The 17145-nt window shown below is 37.8% G+C and overlaps 1 protein-coding gene across 9 annotated transcripts in view; it reads left to right on the plus strand.

The window, feature by feature from the left end:
- Positions 1–17145, plus strand: part of st3gal3b (ST3 beta-galactoside alpha-2,3-sialyltransferase 3b) — a 65267-nt gene that overhangs the window by 14054 nt on the left and 34068 nt on the right. For 4 of the 9 annotated variants that reach the window (XM_055032781.1, XM_055032778.1, XM_055032784.1 and 1 more), the window contains exons 3-8: positions 7220–7282; positions 8313–8375; positions 8789–8830; positions 9889–9931; positions 11960–12052; positions 16610–16704. In XM_055032781.1, coding sequence (XP_054888756.1) covers positions 7220–7282; positions 8313–8375; positions 8789–8830; positions 9889–9931; positions 11960–12052; positions 16610–16704 — 399 coding nt within the window. The remainder of the gene's footprint in view (positions 1–7219; positions 7283–8312; positions 8376–8788; positions 8831–9888; positions 9932–11959; positions 12053–16609; positions 16705–17145) is intronic. The other 5 variants (XM_055032782.1, XM_055032786.1, XM_055032785.1 and 2 more) reach the window with 3 other exon arrangements.

Here is a 17145-nt window from a genome sequence, read left to right on the forward strand (position 1 = left end):
TTTAGGTGCATCATGTCCAGACTAAATATGTACACTGTTGGCTTTATTGTAGAGGACAAGCAGATTGAAATATGAAGCACAACTTTAGAAAACAACATTCTTCCTACAAAAAAAAAAAAAAGAAAATAGCCAGACAACATATGGAACAATGAGATGGTTACTGCATTATTTATTTATTAATTTTTTTGATGCTGTTAAAGTTTGGGTTTGACAAATGGGAAACATTAGTGAAGTTTTGTTTTAATCCTACATGGCTAAATTTAAGTTGATAGACCAGGCTTGCTATAGGTAACAGCAAATCTATGTACTGTTGTCTGGCCTTCTTATTGAATTGTTATGAATTCTTTAGAAATTGTTGAGGTTTCTTTGCTCTTTGGTCCCAAAAACTCCCCAAGCTAACCACTGTAGATGTTTTCAGACATAAAAAAAATTTACCTGTAGGCTCTCTGTGCTCTAATTATTCCCAGACATGCAGCATCATGTTCTATTCCACTGGAAACCTTTGTAGTCAGGCAGCTTCCAGAAGCCTTTAGTGTCTTGTAATTTGATTAGTTTTGACAGGTTTTATTTATTTACTTTTTTTACAAACCTTGGTGGTCTTCCTTCTTGAGTCCACCAGAGGGAGCTAGAAGATAGCTCTTTAATTTTATTGGATTCTCCTACTGCAGACATCATTACGTGGAGAAACATTGTAGTCAGATCATATTTTGATACATCCTTCCACGTAGAAGGCCATGCTGTATGTGTTTCTGAGAGAATCTTGAATTTAACAATTGAGTTATTCTAAAAAACTAAAGTCAGCCACCATTAATTTTTTTAATGTTGTTTTGGTGAGACAGCTTTTTTTCTATCCATTTTAAATAACATATGACTTCTTTTCTATTTTTAATTTATTTTTCCACCTTTCTATTATCTTACAACCATAGTGGGGTTGCCAAGGATGCTGGTGCCTATCCCAGCTGTCAACAGGTTAGAGGCGGGGTCACCCTGGACAGGTCGCCTGTCCATCCAAGACATGTAAACAATAATGCATGCACACACCAACACCAAAGGAGAATACAGAAAGATCAATCAACCTGACAGTCTTGTCCAGAGAAAACCCACACATGCACAGGGAGAACATGTAACAAAAAAAACAAATTTCTGTTTTTCATGTGACTTTTTCCATCCCAGCCATTTGATTTTAGTGTATATGTTTTAGATGCTGCTGAAGGCAAAACTAAAAAAATAAGTTGAGAATAATGGAGTAAACAACAACGAAAAAGCTGGAACTTATCTGTTGGGGTTGCAGCAGCTTATTAGCTGTTAAAAGGCAGCATAAAATGTGCATCTGTACCCACTTTTTTTGTTTTTCTTTTGTAATAGTTCCAAGGAGACTGCCTTTGTCGCAGATTAAACTCTGGATCAACACAAGGCTTTGATCTGAACCTCATACCTGCTCTTTGTCAAAATAAACTTTATGTGGAATTCAGTCGTAGAATTTTAATATTTGTCAAAAATATTTGGCTATTTATTATCTCCTTTTATAGAAGGATTATTTGTTTGTAAACATAGCAGCTATGTGCGTGAGTTGGACGCAGCAAGAGCTGGGCTGGCCGTTAAATGTTCACTTGTTACCATGGTTACCCATATTTATCTTGTTGTTTTAACATGTCAGTGTTGTACAACTGTTTATCACAGCATGATAAAATAAGTTATGCTACTAAATTGACATTGGTGAACGAGATTCCTTTTACTAACCCATAAGCATTGAATGTGCTTAATGAGAGAAAATGGCCCAAACGTTGAATATTACTTCCTTGCGATATTAAAGGAATTTAACGGTAAGCTCATCAACTCTCAATGAGATTTCTCAAGTCCAGCTAAATAAGATAAGCATGGTGAACAAAAAGGGCACCGGAATATGATTGTCATTGGCAGTTTATACAATGAGAGTATGAAGGCCTGTCACAATCACAAATTTTGCTGGATGATAAATTGTCCTAGAAGTTATTGCAATAAATGATATATTGCTTTGAGACCATTTCCAAGGAATCTAATGGTAATGTCATAATAAGGCAAGGACACATTCTCAAAGATCAATAAACTTTAAATTCTAATGAACATTTAGCACTGGAACTGGAAGACATTTTAAAAATCCAAAACAAACAAACAGAAACAAACAAATAAAATGATTTAGGAAGTTTCTATAAACAAACTTGACCTTCGAAAAGAAAAGGGACTTGATGAAACCACAGCACCAAACTGGAGAGGTTTGTCATGCAGTCTTTGGCAGAAAGAAAGAGAGAAATGCTAAATCATGCAAATGGAAATTACTGAACTCATTTTAATTCATCATGCAATCGATTAACTGATTTACTGCTTATTGCGACAAACCCAATGAACATTAACATACAGACACATGCAGTGGTGTCAGAATATCTCATAAAAAATTTGATATATTGAAAAAGGCATTTCTACAAAAAGAAAATGCAATTAACTTTAGTCTCCAGTCTTTAAGTTACATTTAAGAACAAACGTCAAGAGAAAAAGGTGGGAGGGTAGAGAATTTTTTTAAAATCTTTTTTTTTTTAACATCTTTTTTATGTCAGTGTAAACCTTACACTGACACTTAAAATGCTGGAAAATCCCACATTTGATCATGTAAACCCACAAGTTACCCAAATCTTTTCATTTTTGTGTCCAATGATATCTTGATTAAGTTCGCTTTCTCCTTGTTCTGATGAATTTCCTGCTCTACTCTGCAATCTGGCAATGGCTGCAGTCTATCTTTTCACTTTTTCATATTAATGTTTCATAGTTTGTATGGACATTTGTCTAAAGTTGTACACTTTAACAATGGACATATTTTTCATCAGCAACCTATTTCTTAAACATGAATTAATTATTTACATTTGTGTATTGCCTTATTTTATGATTAAATATGAGAATGCATATTTTACAAGGAGCAAAAGCTTTTCACAAAGAGTTCTCTTACCACTCATCAGGGAGCCGTTGTAATTTACTTCTCTACTTCAAAATATTAAGTTTTCATAAAATGTCAGAGCACAGACTGTCCATGTCTGTTCAAATTCACTCCTGAAGGGATTTATATGTATATTTAAAATGATGGGTAATATATCTCAATAGAAGTTTTGTTTAGAGGTCAGAGATGGAAAATATCTTGAGGGAATTCTGGGACAGCGAGGAATTTAGAAAATATTACATTTCATCTTTGTTCTGTTGAATGAGCACATGCTTTTCTCATCAGTCATTTGATTAAAGGGGCGGTGCTATTCATTTTCTAGGCACATGGTTTTGTTTTATAGCACAATCAAATATTAAATAAATGCAATCTATATCAAATATGACTGAAGATAAATTTGACTTTAGCATTTTGAAATTGGGCCTTCAGGAAGTCATCACAACATGGCTCCTCTAATAACCTCTAATAACAGATTTTTACCAGCATTACACTGAGAAGTGGCTGCTGGTGTTTGCTAATTGCTGCTCGCTAGTCTGAAGGAGCTGTGTTGAGGAGGAGTGCTTTGTGAGAAGCTCAGAAACGTAGAATCTGTACCTCCAAGGAGGAACTGTGTCTCGTAGGCGGTACTAGATCCACCCAGGCATTTTACACAGTCAAATGCATGAAAGAATCGAGACAGGGCGCCAGGTATGTTTTTGATGAGGAAATAACATAACATGTTGTAAACCTCAGGGTTTTATGTACTACTGCCCCTTTGATAGTAAATGCATATTTGTGCATTTCGCTTTGGTGAGTGTGTGATCGTCTCATCTGTAGTGTGAACAAAACAAATGAGATGACTAAACTTTTCCTGTTTGTCTTGAAATCCACAAACACTGTTTCCATCGTGGGAGAAGATGTGGAAGTGGTGGAGTATTAATACCTTCATAAACACCTAGACAGCACAACAGACTTTCATAACAGCAAAGTTGTCAGAGCAGACTTTACATCTTGAAGAGCCTTAGTCCTACAGTGTTTTCAGTAAGATGCTGCGGATATTCTCCAAGTCTGTTGTGGAGAGTGTAATGTCTTCAGTCAGAGGCGTCTTTAAATTCGCTGTAAGACAGGATGCTACAGAAGATACCACCTGTCTCCAGGCCCTAGCTTCTACAACAACTCATTTAAGAAACTTTGGGTTTGAACAGATTCAAAAACCAAAGCTTTTTGAATCTGAACCTCTCAAAGCTGCAGCAGACACCCAGAAAACCACAAAAACAAAATAAAAACAAAACAATGCCCGAGTGACATATTAAACAAAATACAGAAAATATTTATTACAAATGAACATTTATTATAACTGAACATTTGTTACTATACAACTGTTATACAAAGGTTTGAATTACCTCCACATTTAATTTCCCTCTTGGAAGTGGTGAAGTACTTTAGATTTTTTTTGTTGAATTTTGTGTGCCTTGAAAACTTGATGCAGAATCGGCATCTCATGTGGTGATGGAGGCGTCTGGCTCAGTGGATTTTTTTTGACTGATGGCAACAGCTTCCCAGTTATGTCCTTTCTGTGACAGATGCTAAAAAACATAAAATAAGTACCTTCTCTAGATTAGCACAGTGATGGTCATACATGTATGAACTACTCAAGACCAGGGGCCACATGCACCCCCTACAGGTTTTTATGTGGCCCTCTAGACTCCAGAGGCACACAGAAATAGAACCTCCACTTTTTGTGAAATTTCCACAAAACCAAACGCAAAAAAGAGAAACACAATTTTTCACGTGAATGCATAATTGTGAGTTCATTTCACATTTTTCACTAGAATGGGTCAAAAGTATTGAGTTTAAGTGACTAACTCCCACCTGCAGGTGGCGGTATTTTATACTCAGCCTTACTTTGTGTCAATATATAGCCCAGGACAGATACAGCGAGTAAAAAAAAGTCACATTCACTATAATACATGATGTAAGATAAACATAGCAAAATTTCTTGCAAATATTTCTAATTAATTAATTTCTATTTAATTATTAATATTTGAACAGTTTCTTATTGGGTTTTATATTTGTTGTACATTGTGGCATAACCTGCCTTTTGAGAACATTCATTATGTTGATTTGGCCCAAAGTTAAAATGAGCTTGACATCCCAGCCTTAAACTATCTGTTTATTGATATAGATGTTTACAGCTGTTTTACCACAATAAATTATTCAAAAGTCTCTTTTTATTGTTGTTAAAAACAGTTAGGAATTTTTCTGATTAAATGTAAAACGGACAAAACTATCTTTTTGAGGCAGCCTTTCTTGTGTAATTTATTTATGTAAAACTTGAAACACAGTACAGTGGGGAAAAATAGAAATGCTTGTTCCCATTAATCAGAGAATCATAACCTTTTGAAAAAGTTTATTTCAAGTCTAGACCAGTTGTTGAGGCAATTTGTCGTAGGTCACACTAATATTGCTCTAACGTTAGAACGTGTGCTTTTCCAGGTCTTTGCTCTGAATCTCATTAGCATTGAGCTCAGCAGCTGCACAAGGAGCCAGTCATAAATATTCTTAACCCCAGCTCGGTTTTCAACATCAGGGATCGCCTTTTCTCGTCTCCAAGGTGTAGTGATCCACCTATACGGTTTCAGCCGGATCCGTTGAAGTTTACTAATTGGAGGAATTGGATCTTCCTGGGCTCTCATGGGGAGGAGGTCACGTGGTGGTCATAATTTGTTATAAAAGAATACATGTTTATATTTTACAAAAGTTTGTGCTGATTTTTTAATTTTTTTTCCCCCTCAGATTTTATGTTGCCAGACTAATCATTGACATGTGGATGAAATGACATTCCAGCTGTTCTTTGGTTATTTTGACTGAAGTGGGATGTTTATATTTGCCTTTTTTTCGTGGGGATGCTAGCTCATTAGCAGTTGCGCTTTTCCCCTTTCATGTAAAGCTAATGAAGTGATACGAACTGAAACTAAATTGGAGTTTGGACTCCTTGCCAAATTCCAAAGTCTTAAAAGCATAAATGGTCCTTTCGCACATGATGATCATGTTGCCAACATAAAAATGAGCCTTGCAGGATCTTTTGAGGCCTTCTGGAGTGCATTAAGAATTCAGTGGGCTATCCATGAAGCATGATGCTCCACCAGAGTCTGATGGATTTCTGCATTCCCAAAGCTTCCAAAGTGCAATCATTGTGGTTTGTTATCGTTGTGTTAGATTATTGAAGAAGTTGGGTGGAGTGTTGGGTAATATTGGTGGTTCATTGGCCATGTATGCATTGGCTCATTCCTGTCCTCACCACCTAGATTGGACCATGAATACGCCCCTTTACACAAGGAGAACGGCATGCTATTGCTGCTGAGGTTTGATTCAGATGAGAAGCTAACACAACTTGAAATGGCGCTGAGGCTAGGCTGTGCTGGTGCTGAAGCTGCACATGTTACCTGCAGGTTTATCACCAATGGGGCGAATATTGGCACAGTTCCTAAACAATGGTTTCCAATTTTAATGTAGCACAAATTAGCACAACATAGCAAATTTGTATCCATTATTCAAAAATGGACAAGTGCATCCTTCTGAGCCTTGTTGACAGCCCCACCAGTGTGTTGGTCAACCCGGGCCCTGTCCACATAGAACATTTTTGTTGATGATTAAGAAATGATGTACATAGGCAGGGCAGTCTGCATCACAATTGAAAAGGCTGTAATAGGTATGCCAGGCCAATCGGTGGCACTGCAACTTTACTACATGACTACGCAACACACACCGTAACGACATTTGACGGGGCCAAGTTTATTTGTGAGAGTGAGGCGCATGCAGGATAGAGACATGGAGGTACGCCGTCATCAGTTTCTAAAACCTGATCTGTATTGGCACAGGGAGCCATTATTCTGAAAACTGAACCTGCAAAATAAAAGCTAAACAGTAACATCTTTTTTTTTTTCATAAACCACTTTATGCTGTAAAATTTGACTGTTTAGTGTAAAGTCAAGAGTGTAACTAATATAAGGAATGCTTGGGACATGTCCTCTGCTTTTCCTTTAGCTGTTCCTTTATCTATGCCATGCAGATAATGTTAGCTAAATGATTGGTTCATCTATACCAGTATATCATGTTAAGTTTAAGAATGTAGAGTTTGTTGTTTCCTGTTTTATACCCCTTGCTTGTTAGTTAATGCTAGGAATAAACCCACTCTATCCTCTTTAATTGTTTTACAGAAGTTCTGCTCAGTGTTGCTTTCCAAATATTCAAAAGAAATCTTTATTGTCACAGTAATAACAAAGAGTCAGAGAGGATTCAAGTCAGAGGCCTGGAGCACAACAACAGTCAACCCAGGTAAGGAGATATTAGAACTTGATGAGGAAAAGAGAAGGAAAGGGAAGGTTATGTGTAGCAGTTTCAGCGCTTTTAGAAGACCATGCTACTGCCAAAGTAAACCTCAAGAAAATGTGCGACTTTGACAGCAGCTTTTTGAAAAACGTTTAGGCCGCAACAATCACAAAAATTGCAACATCCTAGACGGTCTGTTTGCTTTATTATCTATTAGTTAAGAGAAATTAATGTGGTGCACGCTTTACAAGTACGGTCCCCTTAATAATAACCAGTTGTATTTGTTCTGCCTCTAGGCCAAAACAGGTTTGTTGTTTTCTGGAAAGAAAATTTAGATGCTCTTCCCAGAGATCACCTGTTTGCAGTTTAAAGAAAGTTTATCCCAGCTTTGTTAACATTTGGAAGAAAATATCTTAAGCTCATGCAAGCAAAACTCAGTCCTTCCTCCTGTACCTAGTTTGCTTTGACGACACACCCTCAGAAGACCCGACTTTAAAAACTCAACCACATTTGAAAACAACAACAATAAAGGTTTACAAGCTTACCACATGAAAATGGGCTGTGGTGACATTGCTATGACTGTCAGTGTCGTCTGTGGTGTTAGCAATGTTGTAGTGCAACATGGTGTTCTAGTACAGAGGTGTCTAACTTCATTCTAAGGGCTTCACATTGACCTATTTGGTGAGCAACATAGTGTTGCTTTTGCACTGACGGGTTTGTTCTAACTCCCAGGGTCCCAGGCTCATTCTAATTTGTGGTGTAGGGGATCTATTGGTTTCTAATTCTGTCTGAAGAGGTCGTAAGACTGCACTGAAACCTAGAAACCAGCTTCTCTTTGAAACTCCTATTATTTCTGTTTGTTACTGTCTCTTCTTTTCATGTCTGTATTTGTTATGAAGCTACTATCTGTGTTTTTGCCAAAGTTGTTCATTTGAAGTCCTTTGCATTACTGTGGTGTTGGTTAATGGTTGTTAAGATGACGGTTGCTGTCCAGTCCCAATGGTCTTACTCTAGTGTTAACCCCTTTTGTTTACAGAGAAAGATGCAGAGGAGACATCTGTAGCGCTGACTAAAGGTGCTGAAGTGAAAAGAATTGCAGGTAGAGGAACTGGGAGCATTTATTCTGCGTGACATCACTAATAAGATCCCTTAATATTTGTTTTTATGTTGTCTGAACTTTAAATGCAACGGGTTGTTGTCTAAAATGTCTCATTCTCTCATTTGTTCATTTATGGTGCGTCTTAATTTACCGTTGTCATAGCGATTACTTAGGCACTAATAGGGTTTCTTGCAGTTAATTTTCCACAGCAATGGAGCTTTTAAGACTTTACCTAAGTTTGACAGTCTGAAATCTAATTCACTCTTCTGGGACTGAAGCCACTAACCTTTTATCCTCCACCACCTTTTGGTTCTGTAATATGGAATAATTGCAGTTTGCCTCATTTTTACAAGTCCAATTTTGCCTCTTCTTGCTGAACTCAAATGCTGCTCAATGACCCTTTTCTGTTTCAGAGCTGGAAAATGACATCAACGTTGGACGAATAGTAAGCTCAGGTACATGTGCTGCCATGCAAGCCAAAGCCTCCACCTCCTCGCTCTCTGTGCTCTGCTAGAAAGGAAATGACAAACTCCTACAAAACTCTGGGATAGTAACACAGCTCCACTTGTGGTCTGAAATTAGTTGGCTTTTTATGAAAAATTAGGAAGTTTTGTCCGTGAAAGCTTTGTATCAAAATAGTTTCACAGTTGGTGATGAATCAGCCATACAACACTGCCCTCTGTTTTTGTTTGATAACAAATGCCAGCAGGAGATTTTCTCCAAAACATTTTGTTCTTATCTGATTTAATATCTTCCATGTTGCCTCGTCTTTTGCCACGGCTGTGTGATGCTTCTCAGTGTAAATTTCCAACACAAATACCTTGCTTGTTGTCAGCGACCACGCTCCCTCGGCAGTGCTTTGATTCTTCCTCAAATACTTGTCAAGCATTCCCATTGTCCTTTTCTTCATGTCTGTTTGCCAGCTTCTCTTTGAAGGCAAGACTCACACACACACACCCTCAGGAGTAATTCTGCGCTATGTTTAACTTTGACTAATGTCACATCTGTTACATGTGAAGGACATCACATTATTTCACTTATAGAAATAATGTGAAATGTCTTCATTTTCAATGGAAGGCTGCAGTAAACACTGAAATTTCCCAAATCGAACTAAACTTTTCATTTCACCTCAAATATGTTTTTCTCCTGGTTTTCTGTGCTCTTCTGTCTACCTCAGTTCTTCAAAACACCTACTGGATACCCATAGGTGTTCTCAAACAGTTTTTCTAATGTTTATTCATTTATTGTTTTATCTCAACAGATGGTTTTTGGCTGGCCTCTGCCTAACCTTGCTTGTTTGTGTTGATTCCTTAATCCAGATGCTTTTACTTTTCCATATGCTGCATTGTTCTCCCTGTGGAAGCCACACATGTCGTTTACAACTACAGTTACTGAGCTGATAGTTGAAATAAAGTAGAATGGATGTCCACAAAACGTCCCCGGCAAAGATGAGCCATTTCAAACACATGTGCTTCGCAGACTCACAGGCCTTTTTGTTGTCTTCACTTTGCAGGGTACGATAAGCAGGGCTTTCTGCTGCAGCTGGAAACAAAACTGTGAGTATATTTCTTTCTCATAACTGGTTATTAATGCGACTGGTTCATGGATTCTCCATGCGCTGCACGGGAGATGAGTTATTCAACATATGGCTTTAAAAAAATGGAATCTCTTGGAGGCAGAAATCATGTACTGTTTTTCAGCCTTCTGTGTTTCTAGAACATCCATCTATTCAGTTTTTTTATGTCATATTCTTATCTAATGGACTTCAATAACAACGGGAGGAGGGACAAAAAGCAAAATAACAAAGAAGGAAAAAAAGAGTTTCATTTCTTTGCGACCTGAAAATGACAATAGAATAAAAGAAAGAATAATAAAATGTGAGAATCTTAATGATGAAGAATAAAGTCCAACATGTTGATTTACTCCACTGCACTCTCAGGCCATTTGAGTCCAAATAAACAGTCTCTGCTGCGGCGTTCAGTACAATACAACTTCAAAAGGAGTAAAAAGGGAACAATAAATAAGTATGTTCTATTCATCTACTTCTATAGCCACTTAATGTGGGCTCTCTGTTAATAAATGTTATTACTTAATGTGTGCAAATTAAATAACAGACTCTGACAAACTCAGAATTTGTTTGTCAGAGTTCTTGGCAGGATTGTGGTGCCGTACCAGGTTTCGGTTGCGTTACCTTTACAGAAACTTCCCAGCTGGATCCTTCTGTTGTGGAATCTGTGTCCCTGTGCGTTCCAGGTCTCATAGTCTGAAAATGATCCTGGCATACCCACAACAGGCCAAATGCTACAGCAAAATAACGACTAGCTTGTTAGCTTTTCACCTCTGAGGATGTATTTACTTTCCCAATAAGGTAATTGGACTGTAATTTCTTAAAGCTTCAGAGAAGCTCACTTTTAAAACCCTTTAGGCTCTGAATGCTCACCGCCCCCAGATATGTGCAAATAATTGGGAGTGTATCTTTGTTTCGATTGCAAACCAATGCTGCTGACTCAACACCAAAGGTAGTGATTTAATATTTGTTGGCAGGCATTGTACATTAATTTCTTGAAATAATACTTTTTTTTGTTGTTGTCTTAATGAGGAATTATGATTTATTGTCATAATACGGCAAATGCAAACTCACAGTAAAAGGGTTGAGTAATCATTTTAGTATTTTGTGTGAAATAACATATTGCTTGTCAGTGAGGATGTGTTTTAATAGATCATTATTCTGTTGTCACTTTGTCAGCACATCAGTGCATGCGTGTGCAGTACTCTGAATTTGTTTGACTTAATCACTCCAAACTGCAGCGGTGAGATCTCCATTACGCTGCCTTTCGCTTACTGGCCTTCAAGGCGTCTGTCTTCACACACACACCATCTATGCAGTCTGTCAACACACAGTTTAAGGTGGATTTTATGAGTTCAGTTTGTATAAAACATTAACTTTATGTCTATACTCATTAATTATATGGGACACAACAATCTTTTATTATTGATTGAAAAGCTGTTAATTAGTTTGTAACATGGATCATTTATTTAATGTTAGTAGCATGAGTGATGCTTAGAAGATTTTATACCCACCAATTTATGTATTTCCCAATAAAATTCCAACTGTAAATAACCCTAAGCAGGAAGAAATCTTGTCAAGGAGAAAATAAGAGCTGTAAATGATGTGCAAATGAGGCATAAGTGAATCTTTTCTGCTGACATTTCTGACTTTGGACCTCACAAAGAGCTCAGACCTTGTCTCTCTTTTTCTTTTCTTTTTTTCCCCTCCTCCCCGTTTATTTGAACTAAAATCACAGCGCACATCAGATTATTGATGGTGGTACTAATCGGGAGGTTCTAGACTTGGCAACGCTGGTTTAATTATTTAAACAAGGGTCTCACTGTTTTGTCTCGCCACACACAGATGAGACGAAAAGTTGTCACTGACTTATTCACGTTCTTAGGCAATCGACAGCTCTGATTCTCCTTGACAGTGTTTGACAAGCTCAGTTTTGAGGGTCTAAATGTGTTTCTCTTACTGCTAATGAGTTATCATGGTGTGTCTGAATGTTTCCCTGTGTTCTGTTAATGTATAGGCCACCGGAGTTGGCATACAAGTATGGCAACCTCAGCGAAGGGGTGTGTAAACCAGGATATGCAGCAGCCAAAATGACATCCATCTACCCTAAGTGAGTAGTCTGCTTTATCGCTGTTCTTTTTATATATTTGAATCGGATTGCACAAAGGACAGATCCTAAGGGTTCTTTATGGATTTGTATCTAGATGTTAATAGGAGATGAGCTCCTTCTTGGGCATACCAAGATACATGATGTCACCCCCAAAGCCAGTCGAGCCTAAAGGCCTTTTCGCCTGACATAGAAAAGCCTCCACATTCCTGTCCAATCTGATCCTACTATCAATCGTGTTTTTTATCGTCTACTTCCCCACAACAAAAACTCAACTGTGTTCTTGTATTCCCCTGGTACACAATAGAACATTTGTCACCCAAACACAAGGTCTCCCATCTTTCCTCTGTCATATCGTGGAGCCTTTAAAGACTTCTCTATGGGCGACACAAACTTCCTGTCCTGATTCATCACAAGCTTTCCCCTAACCAACCCACATGCCCCTCACAGTCCTCCAGAGTCTGATGTCATTTATTCTTTTGATTTTCTTTTTTCTTTATCCCCTCTGGGTGTCTATTTTCTGTACAGCATCTCAGCTTGATCTATAGGACATTGTTCTATTAGCATTCTATGAGCCAAGCATTGACAATTTTCCACACTGATGAATAAGAGCCAGTGGCATCACAAAGGAGTACTTGACCTAATTAGAGGACAAATTCACCATCCCTATTTTGTGTGTTTTTGTTTATTCATTTACTTTTTACAGAACATTTAAACATTGTCTCCTGTGTCTTATCTGCCATTAAAACCCTCCAGTGTGGCAATAAAAATGTGTTCCTATCATGTAGAAAAACATGACTTTCTCAGAAATCCAAGCTGTTCTTTTCAGGTGAAAGTGAAATGTGTCTTTATTTGGAAATGAATATCTGGGAGTTTGGAGGAAGAGTGGAGAGGCACAGAATCTACCTCACTAAAAGTCCAGTGTGAAGCTTTTAGTCTGTGATGAATTCTTGCAGTTTTTTATGCTTTCCTTTACTGACTCAGCTTTATAGAGACACAAATTCCATGTCTAAACTCCACTTGGCCACTGGTATTAATAGCGATATTGTCAACCCTGGTGTCGCTGTGCTTGATTAGCCAGCAAGTTGGGCTTAGCTGAATATAACAGAATCGGTAAATAACTCAAGACATCCCCAAGCAGACCTGATCCTAATTTTGTTGTAGCTAGTCACATATGCCATAGATTTTCAAATTTTTTCAATGATGTCAAATGCATGGAAATCAGAACTGAAATAGATATGGCTGTTTGAATGTTGGAACTCTGAATTCTAAAATTCAGAGAAAACGGCTTTCAAAATTTTCCCTAAAACTGCTTTGCAACCTGGCACAGTTCAGAAAGGCTGTTCATTTACATTACTTTGCATTAACTGATGATTTATTGGAATCCAGCAGCTCTTCCAGGATTGATGAATCAATTCCTTTACTGAGGTCTTCCCTCTTTGCAGCACACAGCTGTATGCTTCACAGTAGCAAACTGCCAAAGAACCCTGCTTTTACAGAGGTTTATGGATTCACTTTTGCAGATGATCAGGTTTATTTTATTTAATGATCCAAACAACATTCATTTCTTCCACACCAAGTTAGTTTTTGTTAAATAAAACAGGCTGTGTTATCCATCTCTGTTTTTTGGTGAAGTCAAGATGATTCTTATAGATTAAAGGAAAAGGAAAAGATAGTTGTTTTTCACCATGATTTAGTTTTAAATATTGCCATAAAAATGGGCCCACTGAATGTTCTCTGCTTTTGTTTTGGCTAGAAAAGAACTGAAAGTGTTTTTGGATAACTTTGACAAAACTTCCAAGAGCAAACCCCTCCACCACCACCAAACCCCCAAACCCGACTGTACGCGAGCGGCCATGCGTTAATGACTTCATCTAATCAGCTGCACATGTCTGATCAAAGTTCTGTACAGCTTGGAGCCCACTGATTATTACTACCTTCACACAGGTCACACAGGTCAATCAGCAGAATTAATGCTCTGGCTAGTGGAGGCTTGGAAGATGAAGAGTTAGGTGTGGGCTATTTTGGTGTATTTTTTTTAAATGGACTAAACCAATTAAATGTTTTCTTAATAGTTTTTGTTCCAATTTAAGAGGAAATTCATTCTTTAACATTGATCTGTTCTCAATCGTGCTGTCCAAACGGGTGTGACCATCAGTGCAGCGCTTAGAGAAAGCTGCTTAACCTCTGGCACTGAGGTCTTGTGGTTCCCCTTCTAATCATCTCCTGCTTCCTCCTTGTTTGTCTTCTCTGAAGCCCCTTGCCCTGCAGAGTCCAATTTATTTTAAAACGCCTCCCTCTCCCCTCAACTTCACCCAAAACTGTTTGTGTTGGAGCCCTAAATCAAGTGTTGGTTGTGAACTTCAAGTGGCACGGTTATAAAAATATTGCATGTGAGAGATGGACCCTGCAGAGGAAATGAGCACAATGCATCCCTGCCTTCTGGCTGAGTGGGGAACTCTTACATTTTATTTAACATCAAACAGCACTGTGTCTGTCTGCATTGTCAGGATGTCAGTGACTGACTGTTGGTCAAGGCTCAGTGACTCATAATAAGTCTTTGTTATTTATTGCCCTATCTGGCCTCACAAGTCTTCAGTTTAACAAATATCCTTTTGCTTTGACAGGACAAAAGTCTTTGTGTGTGTGTGTTCTTGTCAGATGATGTGAGGACATGTAAAAGCCAATCTGGGTGCTTTGTCCTTTTCTGGTTATACTCTCCTCTTTTTTAAAGTTTGGGATTAATCTCACAAGTCGCCTGTGATGCTGGGAAGAAGCTAAACCTCATCGGAAGGTCTCCCTATAATGTCGGCCTTTATTTAGTCATTGCATTTCAGAGATTCACGTTTATCACACTGGTCTGTCACAGTGTTATAACACAGGGATTCCAGTTGAGACATAGGAGTGTGTGCTTTCCTGTCTCTACTTTCGGTTTCCCATTTCCAAAAGTCTGCTAGTTAGTGTCGTCTGGAAGCTAAAGGTTGCCGAGAACGTGTGTGTTTATGGCTCTGAGTGCCAGACATTAGACCTTCACTGGGATTCGAGAAATGCATCGTTGGTGGTCTGGTTCTGAGAAGAGAACTACACTTCAGTCCTATTAATCAATCTCTGCATACCTTCGGTTATACGCAAACCAATGGATCATTCTTTTAGAGCTCTGTGAAGCACCACAGCATCGACAAACTACCACATGTAGATATGCACCAATTATAAAATGTCATTGTGGAGTTCTTGTGAAGCCATTTTCCCCCAGACAGGTCAGAACCTTCTGAAATAAATAATGGAATCAGAACCTTCTGAGCCAGAAGGTTCTGATTTCAGAAGGTCAATTACAGGACCTTCTGCAGTCCTGTATTTCTGTTATGAATGACTAGTATATTATATTAGAAGCAGAGGAGACATCAGACCAGTGTGTGTGTGTGTGTGGGGGGGGGGGTGTAATACTTCAAGGTAAATACTATTTGGCTAATATTTCTAATATTTCTAAACAATTAAAATGATTACTGTGACATTTTAAAAAGTTTTTAACATACATACATTCATATGGACATTCAGCACTGCTATTTCCTGCTGGAAACATCTGTCTATGTAGTCTGTCAATTTAGCTGACTTAAACTGGAAAATTTACAAAACATTGCAAACATTTCCTAGCAAACTCAGTCTATCTCAGACTTGAATGTTTATAAACCTTCAGAGGAATAAAACTGTTACTTTACTGTAATAAATTAATCTTTCTGCTGAAAGTGTCACCATATAAATAAATACTTGACGAGCCTTCATAGAAAATAAGCTAGATTTAAATTTTAGAATATAAGAATGACTCATTTGGTAACAAATGAGCCATTGAAGTTCACCAATGAGTGAACTTCACCAATGAGTAACTTCAATGAGTTCACCAATGAGTGAACTTATTGAAACTACTGTTAGCTCTCGGATATTAGGTGTTCACAGATTTAAAAGTAAAAAAAATCACTCAGCCAGTAGCTGTGAGGGGAGATAGAAACACATAGCAATGCTCCTTTGCACTGGTGGGTCTGTGCCTAACTGAACGCACAAAAGTCTGACAAATTTTTGAGGTTAAAACATCCAGCTCAGAAAGAAGGAAGCACTTTACTTTTCTATACTCTACTGGTCTAATTTATTTAACTGGATAGAGGGTACAAATTGCTCTTTGGATTCTAAAAGTTGCAGTCCTTTTCAGGGGTAATGACTAGTGCTAATTTTATTACTTGACAAAAATAAAATTAAAGAAAAACATCTGTACATAGCTTCACAGAATAACATTCTGCATTGGTGCAGGAATGCTGTATTCCTTGACTATATGTATGTTGAACTGAAATTTTATCAGGTACTTTATGAATCCCACCCTTTGTGATTAACACCACTCTGTGGGTGTTGTACTGATAAAAAAAAAACAAAAAAAACTTCTGTGTAGTGAGGGTGCACACTAGACTACAACAGGCTTATTATTCTTAAGGATTTCTGAGTTTGCATTTTAAAATGTCATTATTTGTAGTTTATATAAGAAGTCATGGGGTTTTTCTCCTTTTTTTCTTGCAGGTTTGTGAAACTAGCACCCATGTTCCTCGACCGGAACTTCAAGCAACTCACAAAAATCAAAAACTTTCTGCCTCCATTTGGCATCAAAACTCAAGGTAAAGTATTTTTCTGTCTTCCATTTGTGTTGATATCCATTTGCCCTGTTTCACTTTTGTTATAGAATGTTCTATGCTCCTCAGACTCAAAAACAATATTCTTGAAATAAGTTTAGTTCTGCCTTTTTTTGTTGACTTGCACATTTGGCAGGAAATGTTTTGCTGCCATGGTTTCAAACCTTGTCCTAAGATGTGTTAGGAATGAAATGCATTCCTGGTAATCCACCTGTACATTTTTCCACAGTTTTGTGATCATCAGACCATAATAACAGCAGAGTGCTTATACATTCCCTTGATTGGTTTATTGATGGACTGTTAGAAATGCCAGGTTTTTTTCAACACAAGAAGTTACTTCAATGTCATACGCTCAGTTATTGTTTGACTTCTGGGTCTGTTCCAGTGACTGGCTTCTTATGGATCTGAACAGAAGTCACAATAAAA

Source organism: Poeciliopsis prolifica, unplaced genomic scaffold (assembly GCF_027474105.1).
Source record: "Poeciliopsis prolifica strain line A6 unplaced genomic scaffold, Auburn_PproV2 SCAFFOLD008, whole genome shotgun sequence".
In the NCBI taxonomy this organism is placed as follows: Eukaryota; Metazoa; Chordata; class Actinopteri; order Cyprinodontiformes; family Poeciliidae; genus Poeciliopsis; species Poeciliopsis prolifica.